General features: G+C 37.9%; 1 protein-coding gene and 1 long non-coding RNA gene across 2 annotated transcripts; one reads left to right on the plus strand and one right to left on the minus strand.

Annotated features, from left to right (window-relative positions):
- The first annotated feature begins 1,301 nt into the window (after positions 1–1,301).
- On the plus strand, positions 1,302–4,144 carry LOC148720356 (uncharacterized). Its single transcript, XR_015993104.1, has 2 exons — positions 1,302–1,498; positions 3,826–4,144. It is a non-coding gene; the product is annotated as an uncharacterized LOC148720356 (long non-coding RNA).
- A 645-nt stretch (positions 4,145–4,789) lies between these two features.
- Positions 4,790–21,689, minus strand: LOC111330456 (solute carrier family 71 member 1). The gene is made up of 12 exons (XM_088738239.1): positions 21,477–21,689; positions 20,151–20,240; positions 15,092–15,154; positions 14,760–14,887; positions 14,048–14,162; positions 12,902–13,120; positions 10,955–11,068; positions 10,455–10,526; positions 9,969–10,081; positions 8,418–8,515; positions 7,387–7,559; positions 4,790–6,593 (listed from the first exon to the last, which is right to left on the minus strand). The coding sequence occupies exons 1-12, from the start codon at positions 21,585–21,587 to the stop codon at positions 6,357–6,359; spliced, it is 1,533 nt and encodes a 510-aa protein (XP_088594365.1). The 5' UTR covers positions 21,588–21,689; the 3' UTR covers positions 4,790–6,356.
- Between the last annotated feature and the right edge of the window lie 21 nt (positions 21,690–21,710).

Below are 21,710 nucleotides of genomic sequence, written 5' to 3' on the forward strand. Positions count from 1 at the left end.
AAATATGCAAATATTTTATAAATCCTCGCAAAGCCTCATACTTGTAAGGTGAAGCAACTTTGATATTGTTACTCTTATGGGAGTTTCATTTCTGTTTTAACGCGAGTTGCCGATTTCAAATTTAAATTCAGGAAAAAATTGAACGAGACTTCCCTTTTACGTTAACTTCGATGCTAAAATTACCAGAAAAGCTTTTAAGTGCCAAAAGGAAAACTGATTCCTTAAATATTAACATTTTCGTTTCCCCTTATGATATGATAAACGATGGCCGGTGCGCAGTAAAATCATTATTTTAGAGCCTTTCAAACCCTTCTTCGAGCTTAATGTTTCGGGGAACATGAATTACTGAGGCCACAGAATGGCGTAAATGGCTTTTCATCGAGCCACACAACATTTCGATCGTGCTCAAGCATACCAAAAAGCAAATGTCATCTTTAATGCCTTTTCAAAAGCTAGCGCCTTGAGCTACTATGATGTTTGTAACACGCGGGAAAGTGTGGTGTTGGACTGGAATCCTTCGGGTAAAAAGTATCAAAAAAGAGTTTCAGTGTCGTTGAACTGTGTTATAACCTTGACTTCAGATCGATGGAAAAGGGTCTCTTAAGTAAACGAGCAAATGCAATTTAAAACAAACCCAATTGTTTCCGCGATTTAGAAGGCAACAGGAAACCACTGAAAACAAAAAATTAAGATATATCTCAACAGAGAAATATCCAGAATCATAAATGACAGGCTTCGCTGGTAAGAGTTTCTTTTTTTCATCATGAGTTATTGGGTATCATTTTTTTTATTATTATTTTTTATTTTTCTTTGTTTTTATTTCCTCGTCTTACCAGGCTGTGTCTATGTAAAACAAAATCTATCATTAAAAAAACTTATCGTATGATTGAGACAAATAGTATTCTGTTCGAGAGTGTGATTGTCTTTACAAATTGCTGCAACGTACCCTAAGTAAATCTGTCGAAGTTGTTAATATAAACAAAGCGGTACAAATATTATAAAAAAATATCCTATTTTCTTTTCCTATTTGACTCCGTGCGTTATACGAAAATCCTAATAAACTGTAACAATTTCACACGCCATATATCAAAAAATAGAAAAAAAAAAAAAGAAGCAAATTGTGCGGAAACCCTCGCAAAACACTTAGTGGGCTCTTTTTAAATTATCTCCAGCCCATGGCGCCCACTTGCTTAGAAGAACACCTAGGAAATGCCCCCTTAATACGTTGTTTGATTATCTTGAGTGTTTCGCTGCTGTGATGTATGTCAGCTATTAATGTCACTCTAAAACAGGAACTTCGAGAAGTCATTAAAAAGGTACGTTTGCAGTTCCGAAGAAATATTCCCAACTGAACAACAGAGCTGGAAGCACTGCAGCGATGAATCACAAAAAAGTGCTCCTCGTATTAGTGCTGAGCCTAATCCTCATTGAGAAGGTTCATTCAGTGAATCCGTGGGACTTTATGCAAGGGCGATCTTTACGGAGAAAGACTATTGAGGTAGGATAGCTATCTTTTGAGACGGAATGGTAGGTAGTGTTATCAAAGACTTAGAACGCTACGTTTTGTTCATTATTTGCTTATCGAACTGCCGGCATGCTCGTGAAATCGTGTTTTCTACACCGCTAAAAAAGAACATCCTTCTCATCCGTCCATAATGACATTTTTCGAAAGCGTCATTTTGTAATTTTATTCTTTTCATATAATGTAGCATTCCTCTAACTTTCATTCCACGAATATTTTCTTCCTCGAGCGCGCTCAAAAGCACATTCAGTTTTTGCTCTCCGTTACAATGAAAAGGTTATCTTAAAATCATCTTCGATTAGTTTTTCTAATTTGGGAATTATACAGCATGCTTGAATTAAACTGTGCTCCGAGATCTCAGGTCAAAAGCATAGTTCCAATTTATTGGTAATGAATTCATTTTATCCAATCCATGCATGGTTAATTTAGCTTTAAAGCTTTTCATGAATACCGTGTTTCAGTACAAAAAACATAATGCAAATATGAATTATTCTAGTTGGGAAAATTAGTCAGATTGAAATTTCTATGAAAATATATAATTATTCGTAAGAAAAACACCAAGACAGAAATCTGACGAAAACGAGTGTGACATATGTCAAGGTGGGCTTTTCTTAATTTCTAAATAGAAACAATGGGCGTATTTTTTTTAAACAAGGAGTGTATATTATGTATGATGCACGATCCTCGCAGTAGATAGCGCTATTTAAGCAATAGCGAAAATCAGACCTGAAAAAAATCAGGCCTGTACGGGATTCGAACCACTGACCTCTGCGATACTAGTGCAGCGCTCTACCAATTGAGCTAACACGCCAACTGGGAGCAGGTCGTTAAGTTGATTCGTAATAAACCCGTGAAAGTGATAAATCAGATACAATGAAATATATGAAGTTCATATATTTTGAGCTGCGGTATTAGATACGTATGATGCACGATCCTCGCAGTAGATAGCGCTATTTAAGCAATAGCGAAAATCAGACCTGAAAAAAATCGGGCCTGTACGAATCCCGTACAGGCCTGATTTTTTTCAGGTCTGATTTTCGCTATTGCTTAAATAGCGCTATCTACTGCGAGGATCGTCCATCATACGTATCTAATACCGCAGCTCAAAATATATGAACTTTATATATTTCATTGTATCTGAGTGTATATTATCTTCGAAAAAAAGCTCATTATTCCAGGGAACGTTTAACTTACAATTTTCTTTGTTCGAAGGCGGAAAAAAATGATATCCACTGCTGAATAGAAAAGTTTGACCTGGTTTACAAATGAAGTACAATAAAAGGCGCGAGCTAATAGAAAGCAGTGGTCAAAATATCCCTCGCGGCCAAATGACTTGGGGGGCTTTAAACAGTGAACGCAAGTCTCTTCAATAGACAGTTTGATCATATTTCTGAAATAAAGTAGATGCGGGGTTTAATTGAAACTTGGTTTCGAAAAAAAAAAAAACGCATATTCCAACCTAAACTTTAGAGGACGTGCGTCTAATATTACGAGGAGTGCGATTTGTTTTGAAATGCGTTATTTACTTACAGAAATTGTGGCGAGACCAAAACATGAACCATTGCGTTTGAAATCAAGCAATACTAGTCGGAGTAAGCCAAACGTCTTCAGTTACAATTTTTAATTAAACTAGAGAGTATTCTTAAGATAAGTCAAGTTCCCTTTGATTATGTTACTTTGAAGCTTAAATTGATTGATTGCAGCACTTATACTGAACATCGTATCGCTTAAGACAGACATTATTTATTCGCAAGGACTAAAGCAACTGTGAAGATTTGTTTTGCACCGTCAGCTTGTGGAAAGAGGTAACACTCTCCCTGAGCTTTACATTTAAGGTAGTGCTTGACTGAAACATGGAAAATAACGTTTCCTTGCCAAAACAACTGTTAACGTTATGGTTACTGGAGGCGTTTTTCACTTGACGGTTGAGTATAGTTCAGAACGTCAAAGCCAGATATAAAGTCGATTTTAAATACAATGTCTTGAAGTGAGCCATGGGAAATTTCACTGATGCCTTAGTTCTTGTAACAGTGCTGTTAACATTTATTTCAGAGCACTTTCTATTTGATTTCTTTAAAATCAAAACCATCACAATGCAATGGCCGTCTAAAGCAAATGAAAATAATACAAGAGGCCTATGAGAAATGAACCGGAAATAGGCAAACTGCCTGAAGCGCGGGAAAACATGGGTGGAGTAAGCAAGCCGCAATTGATTGTAACGTCGTTTCTTTAGTTTTATTAACAAAAAAAAAATTTACTTTTTTGACATGGAAGATTTTGATGGCTTTTTTTTTTTCCCACAGAACACCGCACCTCAGTGTTTGCAGAAGATGGGTCAAGTTTGTAAAGTCATGAGGGAGTACTGCTCGTTAGACGAACAGAACAAAGGATCTCCTGAAAAAGACGGAGAGGATAGACTGCAATAAGAACTCGAGAGGGCGAACTCCCATTGAACATGTCGCTCGAAATTAGCTACGTAACTTTAAATTTATTTAAGTTCCATCAGAGCTTATTTGGCGGCTTGAGTATTCCCGAATTTACACGAAATGATGAATATCTCTGTGTAACATGTATACGCAAACCCATTGTGTGGCAAAGCAATAAAGAGCTTCTCTAAAAACATTTTGTGTCATTCATTTGTTTGGAAATAATCACATTTTGTTATTTTTATGTTGAATATAAGTCGTTGAAGAAATTTTTTCAATTTACCCTGTCAGATGTTACACGGCTGTTGAAGTAGTGCCACCCGTCTGCGGTTCAAGTACGAAGATTGATTCAGTCCCGAACCAGATACCTACTACACTCTTTTACCTAGTTCTCTCAGAGATACGAATATTTGTAATTTTTCCGCAACTGAAATCGGCTGAAAGAGCACATGGTAAAGGGTTACTCATGTCGTGGCGTGGCACTGTAAGAGACGGCAATCGCAAACAGTCATTGGCGAAACTCTTAATTGAAAAAAAAAAAAAAAAATGTAACCTACGTCTTCCTTGGCATTACCGTTACGGCTGCTTAAGGGTCCTTATTAGTGCCCAGGTACGCGTGTTTCTTCGCTCGTGATTTAGTACGAGAGCTTCAACGACGCGATCTTGCGAGGGGTTTGAAAAGGGTGTCCCACTGATTATCAGTGCCAAACCCTCTGTAAAACCTCTTCTCTACTCTTATCAAATCTTCACGCAGGCATAGTAAGTAACGCGCCTTCTGCAGTGCTAATTGATAATGGTCTGATTCAGGCTATTTTATCAAACCGACATCCACACAACAAAATACAGTTGAAAATATTTTTTTTATTTAGTGGATGAACATTTCGGTAACAATAAAAATCAAACAACAATAGAATTGTACATTGAATGATTCCAATTCGTTGGGATATCTTTTTTAGAATAATTTCTTTTTGTACATAACTCGTTTCACGATAAATTTGCGCCCTTCGCAACTTCGGCTTTCATGATATCAAAAGCTCACTTGCGCCTAAGATTACGATGGAAATCAGTTTCCTTTCAATCTTTTGCTTCGTGGGTCTTTTAGACTTTAACCACAACGTAAAAACGCAATTGAGGAAATGTTTGCTATTCGAAACTCCTGTTAGATAAATCGTTTTTCGTGTCATGATTCACGTCGAGGTATTAAAATGAGAATGGTGAAACAGAAGTAACATCAACGAATAACCATTATGTCAACGATAATAGCTATTATAAACAAAATAAAATAAAATAGCCAACAACGCTCAGCAGACTTGCGTTATGTTTCTAACCACTTTGAGAGTTTAGAGTGACTTTTTGAGCGTCTAAAGGAATCCGGGATTGCCTTGATTTTGCGACCTTACTGCATGTGACAACACAGCGGTCAAACTTCAAGCATGCGCAAGTGGTTCAATTTTGGTCTACCGCGCGTTAATTTCCCGCACACAATTTTAAAGAAAACATATAAAACGACTGCTGTCAGGAAAAATATGCACAGAAAAAAAGGAACGTTGATAGCAACTTGCAAAAGTAAACAAAAATTGGAAAAAGGAAAACTCAAGACTTTTCGAACCCGAGGCTTATTAGATTACAGGTATTGCTGATTTAACATTTTGCTTGAATTTTACCTAAAATGCGGTTGTTTGTTACTCCACTAAGACAATTCGTAACTAAGTGAAACACGTACTTTAGTTTGAACATGCGCAGACGTCAGACCGCTGTGTGGCACGTGACTAGACCAGAGAAGTCAGGCTTCTTTCTCGACCAATAAATTTGCTTGTTTTCACTTGTCTTCTCGACGGTTCCTTACGATATTTTTCTTGATTCGGATTTGTTGTGAAGATTAATTTGGTTTTGGTTTCAATAAACTGATTCAAAATGCACTCCTTTAAAAGAAAAAGAAGGAAAATGTCTAGGAGGCTTTGTTAAACGAAAAAGTAACGAGACAGATAAAGGGTTGAAGCGAATAATACGGATTGCGATTAATGGGCCCAATGGGCCCCAATGAAGCCCCTCAAAGTGGATCCTCGACACAATTATAACAGGCCCAGTTTCTCTAGACTTCAACGACATTCTCCTCTTTGTCAGGGCATTTATAATAATTCGTTCAAAGCACCTTTGGGCAAAATTCAAAGCAAATTATTATCAGTTCAGATCTTATACTCCATATTGCTTCACAGAGTTTCTAACATTCTGCTGTCAAAACATGCAGCGTGTGTTACGTGCTTGCTTTTCTTTTCGTCGAGGGGCCTTGATCAGCTTGGGTTCATTCAGTGAGCCTTCCAAAAAGAACTCCAAAATAAGCTTGAATATCAAATTAGAATCAATCTTTTCGCTGCATACTTGTTTGTACTTAAAAGACCGCCGAGGTCTTAAAGTGGCTTGGTGTCGCAGAGAAGAGGTGCTTTATCAGAAGACGTGTTCATGTCCCTTAACTCAGAGCCACTACCCTCGCACTCACTTTGGAAACTGAATTCACTGTTTCTCCTGGTTGGAGAACGTCCACTAAGCTGGAAATTAGCACTGTTATCAGGAAGGAAGAACGCCAATAGAAGAGAAAGAATAACAGAGCCAGCGCCGAACAGAAACGGTGCTCCAGATACGATTGTCTGCGGTAAAGAAAAATTACAGCAAAAGGTAAGAATTATTTTTTTTTTTTTGCTGATTCCTATTAACCAGGAGTGATACTGTATGGGAGATAAAATGCTGAGTACTCTTAGCGGTTAAAGGTTTAAACTCTAAGCCTAGGTGTGACTGTAAGAATGCGTTCCTCTGAGAGACAGTTGCCATTTTGTTTCCGTTTACAAATTTTGTGTTTTGGTACATTCCACCAAAACACGTGCAAGAATAACGCACCCGCTGTCATGGTAACTGCTACTACGCACCGAAAACCAACCAAAGGAAATGTATAGAAAAAAGTATGGAGAATATGCATACTGATGGTACGGTGTAAAGGATTGAAGAGCCGCCAAAGGGTTCAAACTCCTGAGAGTTACATACAGCTAATTCTCCCACCCCTATCAAATTCAAAGGTCATGTGCGGGTGGGGCAACAACTAAACATGACGTATTGCAATCAACACGGTACTGGGATGGACCATGTGCTCTTGTTTGTTGTTAACGTTTCGTGTTCGTTTTGTCACGTTCCAACTGGTTACAAAGTTTTCAAACCTGATCGACCTTACGGTTAAGATCAAAGTAAACCAGATCACCTAGTAAGATCATTATTTCGAATCGGATTGTACGGATTGAGACAAAATAAATGGAGTTAAAGGATCAGGTCGAACATTTCTTCTACATCATGAGAAAGGAGGAAATCATCGCTAAACTGAAGAAGCTCTCGATTGTTAAACAAATGCACAGAAAACAGTATGAATAAAATGCAAACTGATGTCGTAAATACCTTGCCATATGGATCCTCCATACTGGTTTGATTACTTGCTACAGTGATATCAATAGTTGGACCTTCCTCTTCTTCTAAATCCACGTGAAACACGTAAAACACTAATCCAAAGAGAGCAGGTCCAATGCCATTACACAAACCTCTAATTCCTGTTATCATACCTTGAACTACGCCTAGCAAAGAATGAAAGAAACTAAAAATAAATAAATAGATAAAAATTAAAAATTGAAATCTAGCAGTGGACATTCCCTAAGGTGGCTATTCTTTTCCACTGTTTACAGGTCGACCTGTAATTTAAAAAATTGTTTTTTTTTTGCGGAGGAAGGAAAACCGGAGAATTCGGAGAAAAACCCTCTGAGCGAGGACGAGAACCAAATGCAAACTCAACCCACATGTGACACCACATGTCTGAGAATCGAACCCAGGCTATGTGGGTTCGATTCTCAGTGGGAGGCGAGCGCTCTCATCACTGCGCCATCCCTGCTCTAGTTCAGAAGTGTTAGTTATATCATCCAGCAAAAGAAGGGGTGAGGGTTCAAAAGTACCATCACACTGGTATTATTTGTCAAGTTGTTTTATCAGCATAAATTATAATTTTTTCCAGACAAGGTTAAGGGGGGAATCAGATACAGGTACTTTGTGCGACCCCCCACCCCTTCCTTGAAGTTTCCGTGAATTTTTCTACGTCGTTTCCTGATAACCCTGTCAAAACCTGTCAAAAAACGACATTTAAGGATTATATATTTTCAATTTTAATTGACTCGTTTCTAGACCTTGGCGAATTTTTTCTCAGACCCGTACCTGACCTTGCACCCATGAAAGACGGCTCTAAAGGTCAACATCGCAGGGAGCCAACGAGAACTCGGAATTGGAACATGGAAAAGTGCTCATGTGCGGAAAATCGCGGACAGCCCAGTCACGATTGCTTTTAGTCTTACTCTGATTGACAGTGAAGTTAGAGCGATCTAGTGGTACAATCCTGCACCACTTTTTAGTTCTCTATTCGATAGGAAACAAACAAAAAGGGTTACCTTGCTGATCAGCCTCAGCATTACAGGACACTAGGGCACTCATGGATGGATATGTTATCATCGATATCGACGCTAAAGATCCAGCCGCCCACATCATCCTGCAGACACAAAGAAGACGAGAAATAATTTCGAGTACTAAGAAACACATTACCAAATTTTATGCACCAGCTTTCACGATGGCATCTCGCAAGTTCGTTTACAAATGTGTCAACTTTTTACTCTCATGAGAACTACATCAAAATTCTCGAATGTGATTGGTAATGACCAGCCCGATTTGAGCACGGCGACGCCAACGAGGACGTGGAAAAAAATATCTAATTGGCAGAACAATAGCTCAGCGCGTGCGTTTTAAAACTTAGTACATTTCTTAGCCGTCCTTTGCAAAACAACAGCATGAAAGCACCAAAATTTACGTCGTCTACGAATCGAAACTGCGACGGCAAATTATTTTCATTTCCATTTAAAACTCAACGCTACTTTTACACGTTATGTCGAGGTTGAGTTGTGGTAACGTATAAGATGGTAAACACAGCCATTCTAATTAAAACTAATCGTTTCTTTAATCAACGTCTTCCTTGCGCTGCCGTCCTGACTACTTAAGCTCCCTGTTATCAATAGGCGGATTCATGCTGACGTCATTGTTTACATTTTTGCTCATTTGCATACGGCTTTGCGTAAAGAAGGAAGCATGTTAGATACAAATTGACTTCAGGCAGCTAAAGAGCTAGAAAACCTCAGTACATGGTGAAATTTTTAGCTCTTTGGGTGTAATATTCAAGGAGAAATAGTCCATCAAAAACTGCAAAATTTCTGGGTGGCAAAAGCGCTAATGAGCTCATACATTCTATGTAAAATTTTGAGTTTTTAAACCCGTGTTGCACAAAAAGTATTCAATGCATCAGGCTCGTATTCATTGGCCGAGTTAATCGTACTTTCACATTTCGATATTCAGAGCTGATTTATTTTTAGCTCCATCAGAAACTGAATTGCCCATGCTAATGAGGCAAATATTGTAAACAAGGATTCCCCTATACAACGAACGCTGCGAATATCCGTCTAGCATGGACAAAAAAATTAAGTCAAAGTAACAACTCCCTCGAAATTTCACCAGCTTTCGTAGATATGAGACAACAAGGTATAATTGAGTAACAACTTTCGTTTGCTTTGCACGAAAACAGCAAAAAAATTGATTTGGGAAGTTTGAACATTTTCGTCTGATTTCTTATCTCCCTATGTTTTTTTTTCTACTTTTTTTTTTTTAATTCGTTTAGCACAATCAGTATTACGGCGCTTTTCGACTAAGTGTCGTAAAACCAAAACCACAGGAAAACATCACAATGACAGGAAGTAATGGAAAATCAAAGTAAACACAACTGAACTACCTAAAGCGCGGGAAAAAGCGGGCGACCAGATTGGTTTTAATTTGCATCTGATTGGTTGATAGAGTGGCGCGAGTTTTCTAGACCAGTCACAGAGCGAAATAAAGCAAAAATAAAGCGATCCCAGATTACTTTCAACATTCAATTGAAATCTGCTCTGGCAGTAACTTACCAAAACTGAGTTCCGAGACCATACCAAGATAACTGAAGGATTTCAAATATTAAACCAATTAGAACGCAATTCTTCAGTCCTATAGTTTTCTTGAGACACGTAAGGACTACAGTCTGAAAACAAAACAAAGCAAAAGATCTGTCAGTAATATGTATTACAAACCTGGGTAGACATGTTTCATTCAACTTCGCCTACGGGAGAGGCATGGTATTTTTTTTTTTTTTTTTTTTTAATGCGTTTTTCAGGAGACCGAGGCAAGCACCAGGCTCTCCTACGTGACTCGCGCGTTTCACGCTCCTTTGTGTGCTATAATCATCTATCTGATAAGTTTGAGAATTGTCATCACCTGTTTTCCGGATAATGTATGGATATCATGGGGATAAGCTACAGGTTAATCCCCTTTAGAAGTTAAAGGGCTAAGTGTTGCATACATCAAGAATACGATAACCTGAGATGAATCATAACAACAAAGCATGATATTCTTACCTGAGAAATAACCGATAAAACACCTAATACTGCTATAAATGTCGCCACATCGTCTGAAGAAAATTTGATAACCTGGCAGGAGAACACAAGATGAAAAAAGCATGAATAAAATGTGTCACTGAAGAGGACTTAAAATGTAGATTAATTTAACTCAGTAACTTAAAATAATCTTTTAAGTTACTGCGTTAAGTTAATCTATATGAATTCTATTAAGTGATGATCATGCATTTCGTTGTGAGCTTATCCAAAGTAACTGGAGTTAAAGTTGACTAAATATATTAATTCTCATCACCTGTCTGTTCAACATTGAAACAAAACTTTAAGGAGAATTTCAGGCTGTGTAAGTCAAACGAGAATTCTTCAGCTTTCATAGGTATCTTCTTGACTTAGTGAACAAGAATGTCCACATGTGGGAAATTTCATTTAGCAATGCACTTTGCTTAGGGTCTGTTATTGTTTGTTTGTGTGTTAAGTAAAGCTTCCATGTGTGAATGACTTACTTGCTTGAGATACAGAAACATACAGGAATACTGGCCTGCTTCAGGCAAATATGACAGGAACACTGTAATACACATCAAGAGGACTATGGGATCCTGACCAACTTTGCGTAAAGACTACAACAGAAACAGCCATTGCAATTACTCGCACTTTCAGGGCATGTAATGTTACGCACATGCAGTAGAGAAATAGCACACGTACTATAGTTTACATGCAAATGCGTGTTTTTTAATTTGTGTTTTGTAATTCACTACTTGACTTAACAATCCTTACAGAAAAGCTAGATACAATGTTGTGCCTTCCTGCGACAGAAAATTGTCACATTTATCATTCAATCTTTATTGTCTTTTATTATCCAACTACACTCTGTAAAGTACAAATAAAGCCTACGACGAGTACAAACATCACGCGGCATTTGCACTCCAGAGAACCGGTTAGACAGGTTTTCTCGCAACGCGCAAAGATTGAAGTTACAAAAAAAAAAAAAAAAAAAAAGTAGTGGAAAATTAAAATCATTTTTCTGAAGACGAAGAGGCGGAATGGCTGGCGAATATTGATCCAAGTTTATTAGATGTATCGAACGAAGAAAAGCAGTTAGAAGACAATGAAATTTCATTAATTTACTTATTGAAGAATACAGATACAGCGACACGACAAAGCGCCACTTCCGTTCCGCTTCCCATACTTCTGTCACGCACTACCCGTAAAATAAATATCCGCGAAATTCGCCCGCACTGGAATAACAATTTGGCGTGTTGGATTATAAATAACTTATTAGACGTTTTCGTGTGTCGTATCGCTGAGTGTTTTTAGTCCTTATTTGTATTTTTTAACTCGCCCTATGAGCTCGTCAAAATACGGCACAACTCGTAAAAATACTCAGCGATACTACACAACAAAACATCTAATAAGATATATGTATAGGTGGTTTGCAAACAATCTCTAGAGACACAGGTAACAATGGTGAAAGGAACAAATGCTGGACAAGAAGCTAATGAGATATCTATTGTTTACGTCCACCAACATGGCGGAAATGACGTGACGTGCAAACTACCTCTAGGTTACGCAATGTACAGGTTCGATCAGATTTTATCTTTCATTGACACTCCCATTCCCCCGTGCCCCATCCCGCAGCTACACGACGTCGAAAAAAAATGCATGGTAAAGGTACACAAACGAAGTAATACGTATGATGCACGATCCACGCAGTAGATAGCGCTATTTATGCAATAGCGAAAATCAGACCTGAAAAAAATCAGGCCTGTACGGGATTCGAACCACTGACCTCTGCGATACTAGTGCAGCGCTCTACCAATTGAGCTGACAAGCCAACTGGGAGCAGGCCGTCAAGTTGATTCGTAATAAACCCGTGAAAGTGATAAATCAGATGCTATGGATATATGAAGTTCATATATTTTGAACTGCGGTATTAGATACGTATGATGCACGATCCTCGCAGTAGATAGCGCTATTTATGCAATAGCGAAAATCAGACCTGAAAAAAATCAGGCCTGTACGGGATTCGAACCACTGACCTCTGCGATACTAGGGGAGCCTGCTCCCAGTTGGCTTGTTAGCTCAATTGGTAGAGAGCTGCACTAGTATCGCAGAGGTCAGTGGTTCGAATCCCGTACAGGCCTGATTTTTTTTTTTTTTTTTTTTTTTTTTCAGGTCTGATTTTCGCTTTTGCATCATACGTATCTAATACCGCAGTTCAAAATATATGAACTTCATATATCCAATGCATCTGATTTATCACTTTCACGGGTTTATTACGAATCAAAATATATGAACTTCATATATCCATTGCAACCAAACGAAGTAATGTATTTAGTCCACCAAGATCTCAATTTTAAGAAGTGAAATTAATTTTTTAGCCCTTTACATTACTCCTTCGTCAAGTTTTTGTATACAACAATGTGTTGGAAAGGTTGCTTGTTTTTACTCACGGCAAAAGGATCAGCCTGTTCCCAAGAGATCGGCGCTCCCCAAGATGCCGGCCTCACCCGTTCAGGAAGAGATTCGGGAACAGCAACTAAGATGAACAGCAGATCTGAAGCCGCCACAAATGTAGCAAGCGCCACAACAGCTCTGCCGTCATACATTCTGCTTAAATAAGCTCCAAGTGCTGGACTTATAATGAGACTGGCCGCAAATGTAGCAGAAACCTGGGAGCAAAACAGACAGATTTTACTACAACTGTAACAGTGGAGGTAATATGTAAACTCATCATTTTAACCGTATAGTTTGGTTTGTTATTCGATATTTCTGGGGTTTGAGAGTTGCCAGTCAGTACTGGAATTGTTTGAAAGGACTTGGTTCCTGACTGGTGAATAGGAATAATGAAGGGCCGTTTTCAAATCATTGTGCATCATTGCCAAAATTTGCCGTGCATTTACAAAAACGTTTGATGACAACAATGGCGAATGGCTTCGGGGGGGGGGGGGGGCAATAATGAGGAATTAGGAGGAGAGGGTGAGCGAGGATTGGAGTGATCCCCCTCCCTCCCTTAAAGATTACTCAACAAATTAATAATTGAAATCAGTTCAAGCAATATTCAAACACACCATCCATTACATTTCTGCACAAGGCTAAGCAGCTCTTCAACGGTTTACAGTACCTGCTGTACACCTTTTAAAGGCTAAAAGCACTCATTTCTTTGCTGGGTCTACATGTAATAACTCCAATTATTAAAAACTACATCATTGGATAATGCAATTCAAGACTTTTTACTGGCTTAGCCATTATGGTATATCAGCCAATATACCATAATCTACAAATATGGCAAGCGTACGTGTCAGCTTAAAATTGAAAGGGAGCTAAAAATTTATTAAAATTTGATAATTTAATTTAACTCTTTTAATAAAACAATTATTCCACTCGCGCTTGTTGGATATGAGATGATTAGAGCCAACTCGGCACTACGCGCCTCGTTGGCTATCTATCATCTCATATCCAACACGTGCTTGTGGAATAATTGTTAATTAGTCTTGTTTACTTGTACTTTGAATGACAAAATGACTGCGCAGGGCAATGGATAGAGTTCCCATAGTCTAAAATTGATCAACTGCTGTTAAGTCCGAGATAAATCTTACCAGTCCGTATGCTGTGCTTCTATCACTTTCTTCAGTACAATCAGCTACATAGGCAAATGCTATTGAAAAGGTTACTGCAAACATTCCAGAAACTGAGATCATAGCAAAAAACCACCTGAAAAACCAGGTATATTTTTAGGAAAAGTAAGCAATTTGTTCAATAGGAAAATGGTTTCCACCCACAGGAAGCAAATATGGGAGTTGCTTAGTGATTACAGTTGAAGTTAGGGAATGGTGGGTAACTGCTTTATCCAGGTTGACTGATAAATAAAGCTTTTACAAAATAGAGGTTACAAGTGATAAAAAACAGTCCATTATGTCCTAACAGACTTAAGAAAAAAGATGATATGCAATGCTTTGACAACATTTGAATTCATTCAAAGTGCTGATATTGATTCTCAAGATAAACATGGAAGAATTTCGACTCGAGGAATTATTCTTAGTTTTGTTATTGGTTTCATTTTAAGTGACTGTTTTGTACACGTGGAAGACAATATAAACAGACCATTCGGACTCGGTAAAGGGTCACTGCTTAACAGAGGTACTTAATAGGGACATGGAAAAAGTGTCCCCTACACAGAGGTGTCCCCTCGAAAGAATCAACAATGTAAAAAGGTTCTTGCAACATTTTTTCCATCAGCACTAAAGTTTCACAGAAGTGTGCCAACAGAGAGGTTCTAAGGAGCCAAAACCTGCACTTATCCCAACTTACCACGGGTTAAATTGTAGAAGAGGGATAGGAATGCAAGTAAAGAAAACAGTAACAAGTAGAAAGGATTTACGTCCCCAAACATCGGAAAGGGCACCAATCAGTGGAGCGCAGAGAAAGGACAAGATTCCCTGAAAATAAATAGAAATATTTTATTTGTAAGTGAAATCAGAGACTATGAGCAGTCACTCTTTTCTTAATGGTGAAATCCGTCACACAAGTCAACAACGTTCAGTAAAAAGCATAACTTTTTAAAACACTGATTTTTGTTTTACTCGCACAACAGATTTTGCCAAAAAAATGGGAGGGTGTGAAAATATTCTATTGTACTGTACCTTAACTCCCTGAATCAATCCATTCATCAGAAAAGTGTGTTCTTGGAATGTGCTGTGTAAGACCTTGCAGGGAAAGAAAACAAGTACTTAGAATAGTGATAAATATTGTTTACAAATTGATAATTTATCAAATTGCAGCTTGTAAAACCTTTCAGTCACTCCCAACATCTTGGTCATAATTGTCCTCACTGTTTCATATAATTTTCATATTGTTAGTTTGGAGAATTTGATATTGTAAGGAGAAATTCTGTCTTGGTTACTCACAGGAGTTAAAGGGTTAAGGGCCAGGCACCACAGGCAAATTGACCAGTTGTGAAGACGATTTTGCCCACCTGGTTTGACAATCTGAAGGAAAGTTTACCTTAAGCATGGGTCGCACTTGGCAAAGTTTGGTGTGAATGTGGTCACTTTAGTTTTAAACTCTGTCATCGAGGCACATTGTCTAAAGCGACCCTAACTTTTCCAGTTCGCAAAAACTTTGAAAACCGGCCAAAACATCAAAGACGCCGTAGTGCTTGGGTGGGGCAGGTAGATTTTGGAAAACTCGGGCTAAACAATAGCTATCACAGCCATAACTGTCATCGCTTGTCAGTAAACAGCAAACGACTCGACTGGTCACGGAACTGACCAGGCATATGGCGCTCGAAGTAATCTTTGCTGACGCCGATTTCTCGCTCTCATCATAGCGGCAGTCAAAACAGTTAAACAGGCGTTAACCCATCTTTCATAGATCATACAAAAGACAAAAAAGTGCTTGTGATTTAACTGAATAAGAAGAATAAGCATCACCGTGATCGTTATATTCAATGGGACGCATTTTTTTAATGTTTGTTTTCCTCTTTCAGTTCCCTGCTCTCTCCCCATAGCACGTCAATAAACATGTGTCTGGTTTATCAAAGTGTCATCACTGACATTTTTTTCACCTAGTGTGACCCTGATAGTTGAAACCAAAAGTTTGCTTTCCAGTTGCGGTTTCAAATTTTCTGTGGTCTTTTTCGCCGGCAAAGTTGAAAACTTTGCCCAAGTGCGACTCATACCTTACAGAGAAGTTCATTTCAAAAAGTTTTGCCTGTCTGTGAAAACCAGTAGGAGAAGTTAATTCCCCACGCATGAGATTACTGTGTGGTGGATGTCCTCCCCTGGGATGGGATGGGTGGGTGTTCATAGGGCCCCATTTAAACTAGCTATCTGCTAAACTGGGCTACCCTGTATAAATATTTGTATATACATACATACATACAAACAAGCTGCCCTTCTGCTGAAACAATTAATGAAACCCATGATTGATCATCAAAAAGAATTGCTTAACAAAGAGACACTATTTGACAATGAAACCATAGGACAGAATCAGTGCAAAAATACTATATTTTATATCAACTGTGATTCTGTAACCAATCTGTAGTACTTAATGTATTTACTATTCACTAATGACTGTTTCAATATCAAAGTATGAAATCAAAAGTATATCATTTTCTGACCATGTGCCATATGAAATATGCACTGTAGACAGAATTCACTCCAAGTTTATTTTTAGTACATGATTTTTTTTTTTGATTGACCATTCCCCTCCACTATGGTCAGCTATTGCTTACATGACCGAACTTATTTGAGCAATATCTACACTTACTGTTGCCTAGTGCAAAATGATAAAAAATAAAGTCCACAAAAACAGATGCAACATCACAAATACAAGTCACCACAAAGTGCAGTTATTGTAAGGTACAGGTGTATAATAGAATGCTGAAAAACACTTCCAAGACCAGGCTTTTACAGCAGTTTGTGTCAGGATGGAGAGGTGGCCAGTTCTCTTTGATGAAAAAGGTTTGATTTTATCTCACAACAGTGTGTGTTGGTTTGACTGCCTAAGTTAAAAGAGAAGTTGCTGTATTTGTTTTACAATATCTGAACTCAGGTTACTGACAATAACAGTTACAGCCTAATAGTAGTCAAAACTTTTTGAGCAGTAGACAAAATGAGTAGATTAGTTGGCAGCAGAGCCCAAAGGTTCTTGCCTTCTGGCGCAGTTGGAGGACATGAGACCCTGGAAAACTTTGGAATTTTGGCTTCAAATAACGGCATCTAAGGCATTTGGAGGGTAAACTCGAATATTTGTACCTTTCTTAATAATTACACCAATAAGAAGAAATGCTTTCTGTTTATTGTTCTGTTTTTCTACTTACAGTCTGTGTTAACTACAACTGTAGTAGAGAACTGATTTTTGTTGTCAATGAATTTTAGTAGAAAGAATTAGCAGCAGATATTTAGTTGAAGGTGGAAAAATCACCAGCTGCCAACACATTTTGACTGAGCTGACAGTTACTGTTCTCACAAATTGTAGAATAAAATTTGAACCAAGTCTAAAATTGAACTATAAAATAATTTTATAATTACGTCCATGTATGTAAGCTACTGTAGAACTGTAAAGTGGCACAATTCAGAATACGTCATAGACAGAGCAGTAAAACTGTGATATGCCAAGGTTTATTTAACCCTTTCACTGCCAAGATCTCATAAGAAATTCTCCTTACTGTCCGCCAAACAATATTATCCTATGATGTTAGCTCAGAGAATTTGGTACTCAAACTGGATCAACTAATAATCCCTTCAAAAAATATTTTTCTTCATGCATTTGATTGGGTTTATAGATTAACTATTGCATCCCAGTTCCGGGGAAGGAACAAAAAAGGGTCAACCATTTAACTGCCAAAAGCGAGTAACATGTGACTTTGCCCTATAATATCTTTACATTATGAAGCGAACAGGTCATGACAATACTCAAACTTATCAGGTAGAAGTTGTTATATCTTGATCTAATACTAAATTCTTGTAACTTATTTACAAGGAAATGTGTAGCAGCTAGAGGAGAGAATTAACAATCAGAGCTTGGGAGTTAAAAGCGGGGTTAAGGCAGCATTTTCACTCTGCACAAGGTTTAACGCACTTTTCACTTTATCCTAGATCAGAATGGCCTATTTAACAAATATATTTTCTGCAGTGTTCTGATCTGATCAAAAAGTTTTCAGACTTCCAGAAAATGGCCTAAAAGAGTTGGGGTGAAAATGGGTCTCCATTTAAAACCAGCAAAAAAAAAAAAAAATTAAATGAAAAAAAAAAAAACCCCTACAAGGCAGATATCAAATTTTTTCAGCCCTAATTTTCTTGTAAACAGATCACAGTTAGTTAGAGGTTGTACATTGACTAACCAAACAAGACCTTGGGAGGGGGGGGGGGGGAGGGCGGGTGAACCCAGAAGGACTGGAAACAAAAGGAATCATGTAGCTCATACTGTATTTACATGTGACCTCTCACGGGAAAACGTTCCAAACGGTTAGCCATTTTTAAACGGATAGCCATTCACCAGCCGTTCATCGGCCGTTCGACTGGATTGGCATGCCGTTTGAACACCTCAAGCTATCCGTACTTGAATATTCATCATCTTTTCGAACCATTCGAGCTATCCGTTTAAGAAACTTCATCATCCGTTCGAATGCCTCTAGCTATCTGTTCTTGAATATTCATAATCCGTTCGAACGCCTCCAGCTATCCGTTCTTGAATATTTATCATCCGTTCGAACAGTTCGAGCTATCTGTTCGAGAAAATTCATCAGCCATTCGCTTGGCACTGTGGCAACGATGGTAGAAACATTTTTGGTGTGATAGCAATCCATATCTTCTCTCATTGAATTCTCCATTTTGTGATTGTGTGAAATGGCGGTAATTGACATAAGTTGTTAGCAGTTACCAAGGCAACACATTTTTGATGGAGTGACAGGGAAGCTAGGATTATGGAAATTTAAACCTGAATTGAAGTTGAGAACTATGCTTTTCGCGTGCAAGTTCCTTGGTTGTACCTTATCTTAATCGGTCGAATTTACTAATAAAAATATTAATTATAATCTATTTAAATACGCCGAAAGCGAAGTTGAGTTATTCAAATGATTGAGTTTCGACTCGTTTCAAGTTATCTTTACAGAGATTGTGTCAAATACCTCGCATTACTTTACACCGCGTCACCCAACGTGTGACGCTTACAATCCTTCGCTTTCGCTCAAGACAAGAGCTTGGGACGCCTGTGTCAGCATTCGTTTCGACAAAACCATCTGTTCAAATAATTTCTACAGGCGATCACTTGTTCGACAGCTTAGGCGTTTATCAATTCAATCTCATCTGTGAGGCTCATCTCAGTGTTCGAAAAATTAGCTGTTCATCCCTTCGATAATTTTCATCAGCTGTTCATCCACTCAACCTAATCCGTTCAAAAATTTTAATTAGCTGTTCATCCGTTCGACCTCATCCGTTCGAAAATTTTAATTAGCCGTTCCTCCGTTCGACCTCGTCCGTTCGAAAATTTTCACAAGCCGTTCATCCCTTTGACCTCATCCATTCAAAAATTTTAATTAGCCGTTCATCTGTTCACAGTATCCATTTTGAACGGCTTTCCTAGCCGTTTGTCACCCGTTTGCTTGCCGTTCCGTTCACGGTTCGAACGGCTACCGTTAGGAACGTTTTCGCGTGAGAGGTCACACGACTATATAGCAAGATGAGTTACCAGTAAGGACACATTTTGAGTGGTTCTCACTTATGATCTATTGGGGGGAGAGGTGTACAGTTGACATTACCATTAATGAAATTTTTCTTTTTTACCATATAAAAATAGAGAGATTCCATGTTGCTGTGGGTCTGTATAATAACAAATCACAGAAGATGTCAAAATGTAAAAAAAAGCAACTTACAGTGACAGAGTCAACTGTGCCTCATGCTTCATGTTGTTAACACATTTTGATATCATCTGTGATCTACATGTACATATATTATTGAACAGACACAAGGCAACATAAAATCTAATTAATTTTATGCTTTACTTTAATAAAAGTTAGTTTTTCTGCATCAAATAGTAGTAAATATATGTACATGTAATAGGAGCATGTGGAGACCATTTTTGGTCTGCATTTTACATTTTATGCAGTGGGTGTTGTGAAATGGGACAGTTTCTCCCCCTAAACTTGAATGAATATCTAGAACAATACCATGCACTGCAAACTCTCAAACAAAAACTTACTGTTAACATTGGAGAAGTGAGGAGACCCCAGGCAAAAAATTCCAAGAAGATTACTACTGTGGCATGATAAACACTTGGTTTTCCAAATCCCTGTAAAGACATGTAAGATTTTCATAATCAAGCAATTACTATATTTTTAAAGTGTCTGTGATAGGTACCTGAGGATACATGTAATTTCCTTCTCTAATTGGGGACACTAGAATAGGTTCAGAATTATAGACTTAACAAGCACCCTAACTTAACACAGTCAAACTTTGATTATCTGGACCTCAGTTATCTGGATTTTTCAATCATCTGGACCCCACAAATGCAAATAATCAAAGTTTGACCATGTTGCAATAAAATCAACATATGCCCTACTGCATAATTATCATAATAAGAAGTTTGAATTTCACTCTTTACATCAATGAAAACCTTTTAAGTTTATATTTGTATTGTATAATTAAGAGAATTACATGGAAATTGCATTAAGCATCAATACCTTGACAACTTACACAAACGAAATAATTAAAAAAACATTACTGTCAAATATACGTCCATAACACAAGGACTGCAAAGATGAAAACATTGAAGGAAATAGAAAGTTAAAAGAGATACATACGAATTGATCATTCCTGTAAGATTCTAACTAAGATTATTAACAAAGCAGATGTAGGGCAATAACATAATGTGAGAGAAGGACTAAAAAAGCCACCTTATTCATAAATTTTTCATCACAAACAAAAGAATAACGAGAATCGATAAACTTTACGATTTGAAATAACCACAGACCACAATAGCAATACAATTAACACAATTTAACCTTCGAAGACTTAACCAGACCTATTTTTGCCGAGAACGCATATACACCAAAACGAAGAGATTATGGTTATAAACGTTCGAAACAGAGTCTAAGGCTTACGTTGTCTTCCGAACGGAAGCTACTTGACTAATTGCACTTTTCCTAACAAGGTTTCGAGGACAATAAGATTTTGAAACATCGGTGAGCTTACAGTCAAGAACCACTAACAAAACCATGACTTCGATGAACGAACAAAAGAATGTAGCCTTAACCTTGAATTATGCGGTCCTTTTTAATGATCTACTAAAGGCTGGACTAGACAAATGGCTGGCCCTTGTTTTCCGTTTTTTTAGAGATCGTGTCAATGCTTCTATTACAGCGTAATGTGACAGAAATATGTACTAATATATAGCAAAGTTATAAATTTGTTTGAAGAAATGACACGGTAAAGTTGACGTGTTCTCGCATAAAACAAAACGAGCTAATCGTTAACAGATGACAATCGATCGCTATACCATTTCACATTTCTCTTACAGAAAACTCACCGAGCCCGTCGGACCTTCTCGGGAGTCTTTCGATCGCCATTTTCGGGTGCCCGTTGTAGGAAGAGAAACCAATCTCTTAAGACGCTTTTTTCCTATGATTACCTTATGCATCTGGGAAACATTTAGAGTTAACTATTTGTATTACGAAAAAAAAAATCGCAACTAAATTATTGTTGATATTCGCTATCCTTTATGAGCCCAGCTGCTCATCTCACAAACTGGCGCATAAAATTA

Source organism: Stylophora pistillata, chromosome 11, assembly GCF_964205215.1.
Source record: "Stylophora pistillata chromosome 11, jaStyPist1.2, whole genome shotgun sequence".
In the NCBI taxonomy this organism is placed as follows: Eukaryota; Metazoa; Cnidaria; class Anthozoa; order Scleractinia; family Pocilloporidae; genus Stylophora; species Stylophora pistillata.

What these genes read in the sequence shown, in the direction of transcription:
- LOC111330456 (XM_088738239.1), bottom strand. Translation starts at nt 21,587, where the DNA reads ATGCATAAGGTAATCATAGGAAAAAAGCGTCTTAAGAGATTGGTTTCT. An exon ending in CTTCTACAATTTAACCCGTG is followed by an intron (nt 14,163 to 14,759) that starts GTAAGTTGGGAT and finishes CTGGTTTTTCAG; the next exon opens with GTGGTTTTTTGCTATGATCT. An exon ending in GGTCTCGGAACTCAGTTTTG is followed by an intron (nt 8,516 to 9,968) that starts GTAAGTTACTGC and finishes TTGTGTCTGCAG; the next exon opens with GATGATGTGGGCGGCTGGAT.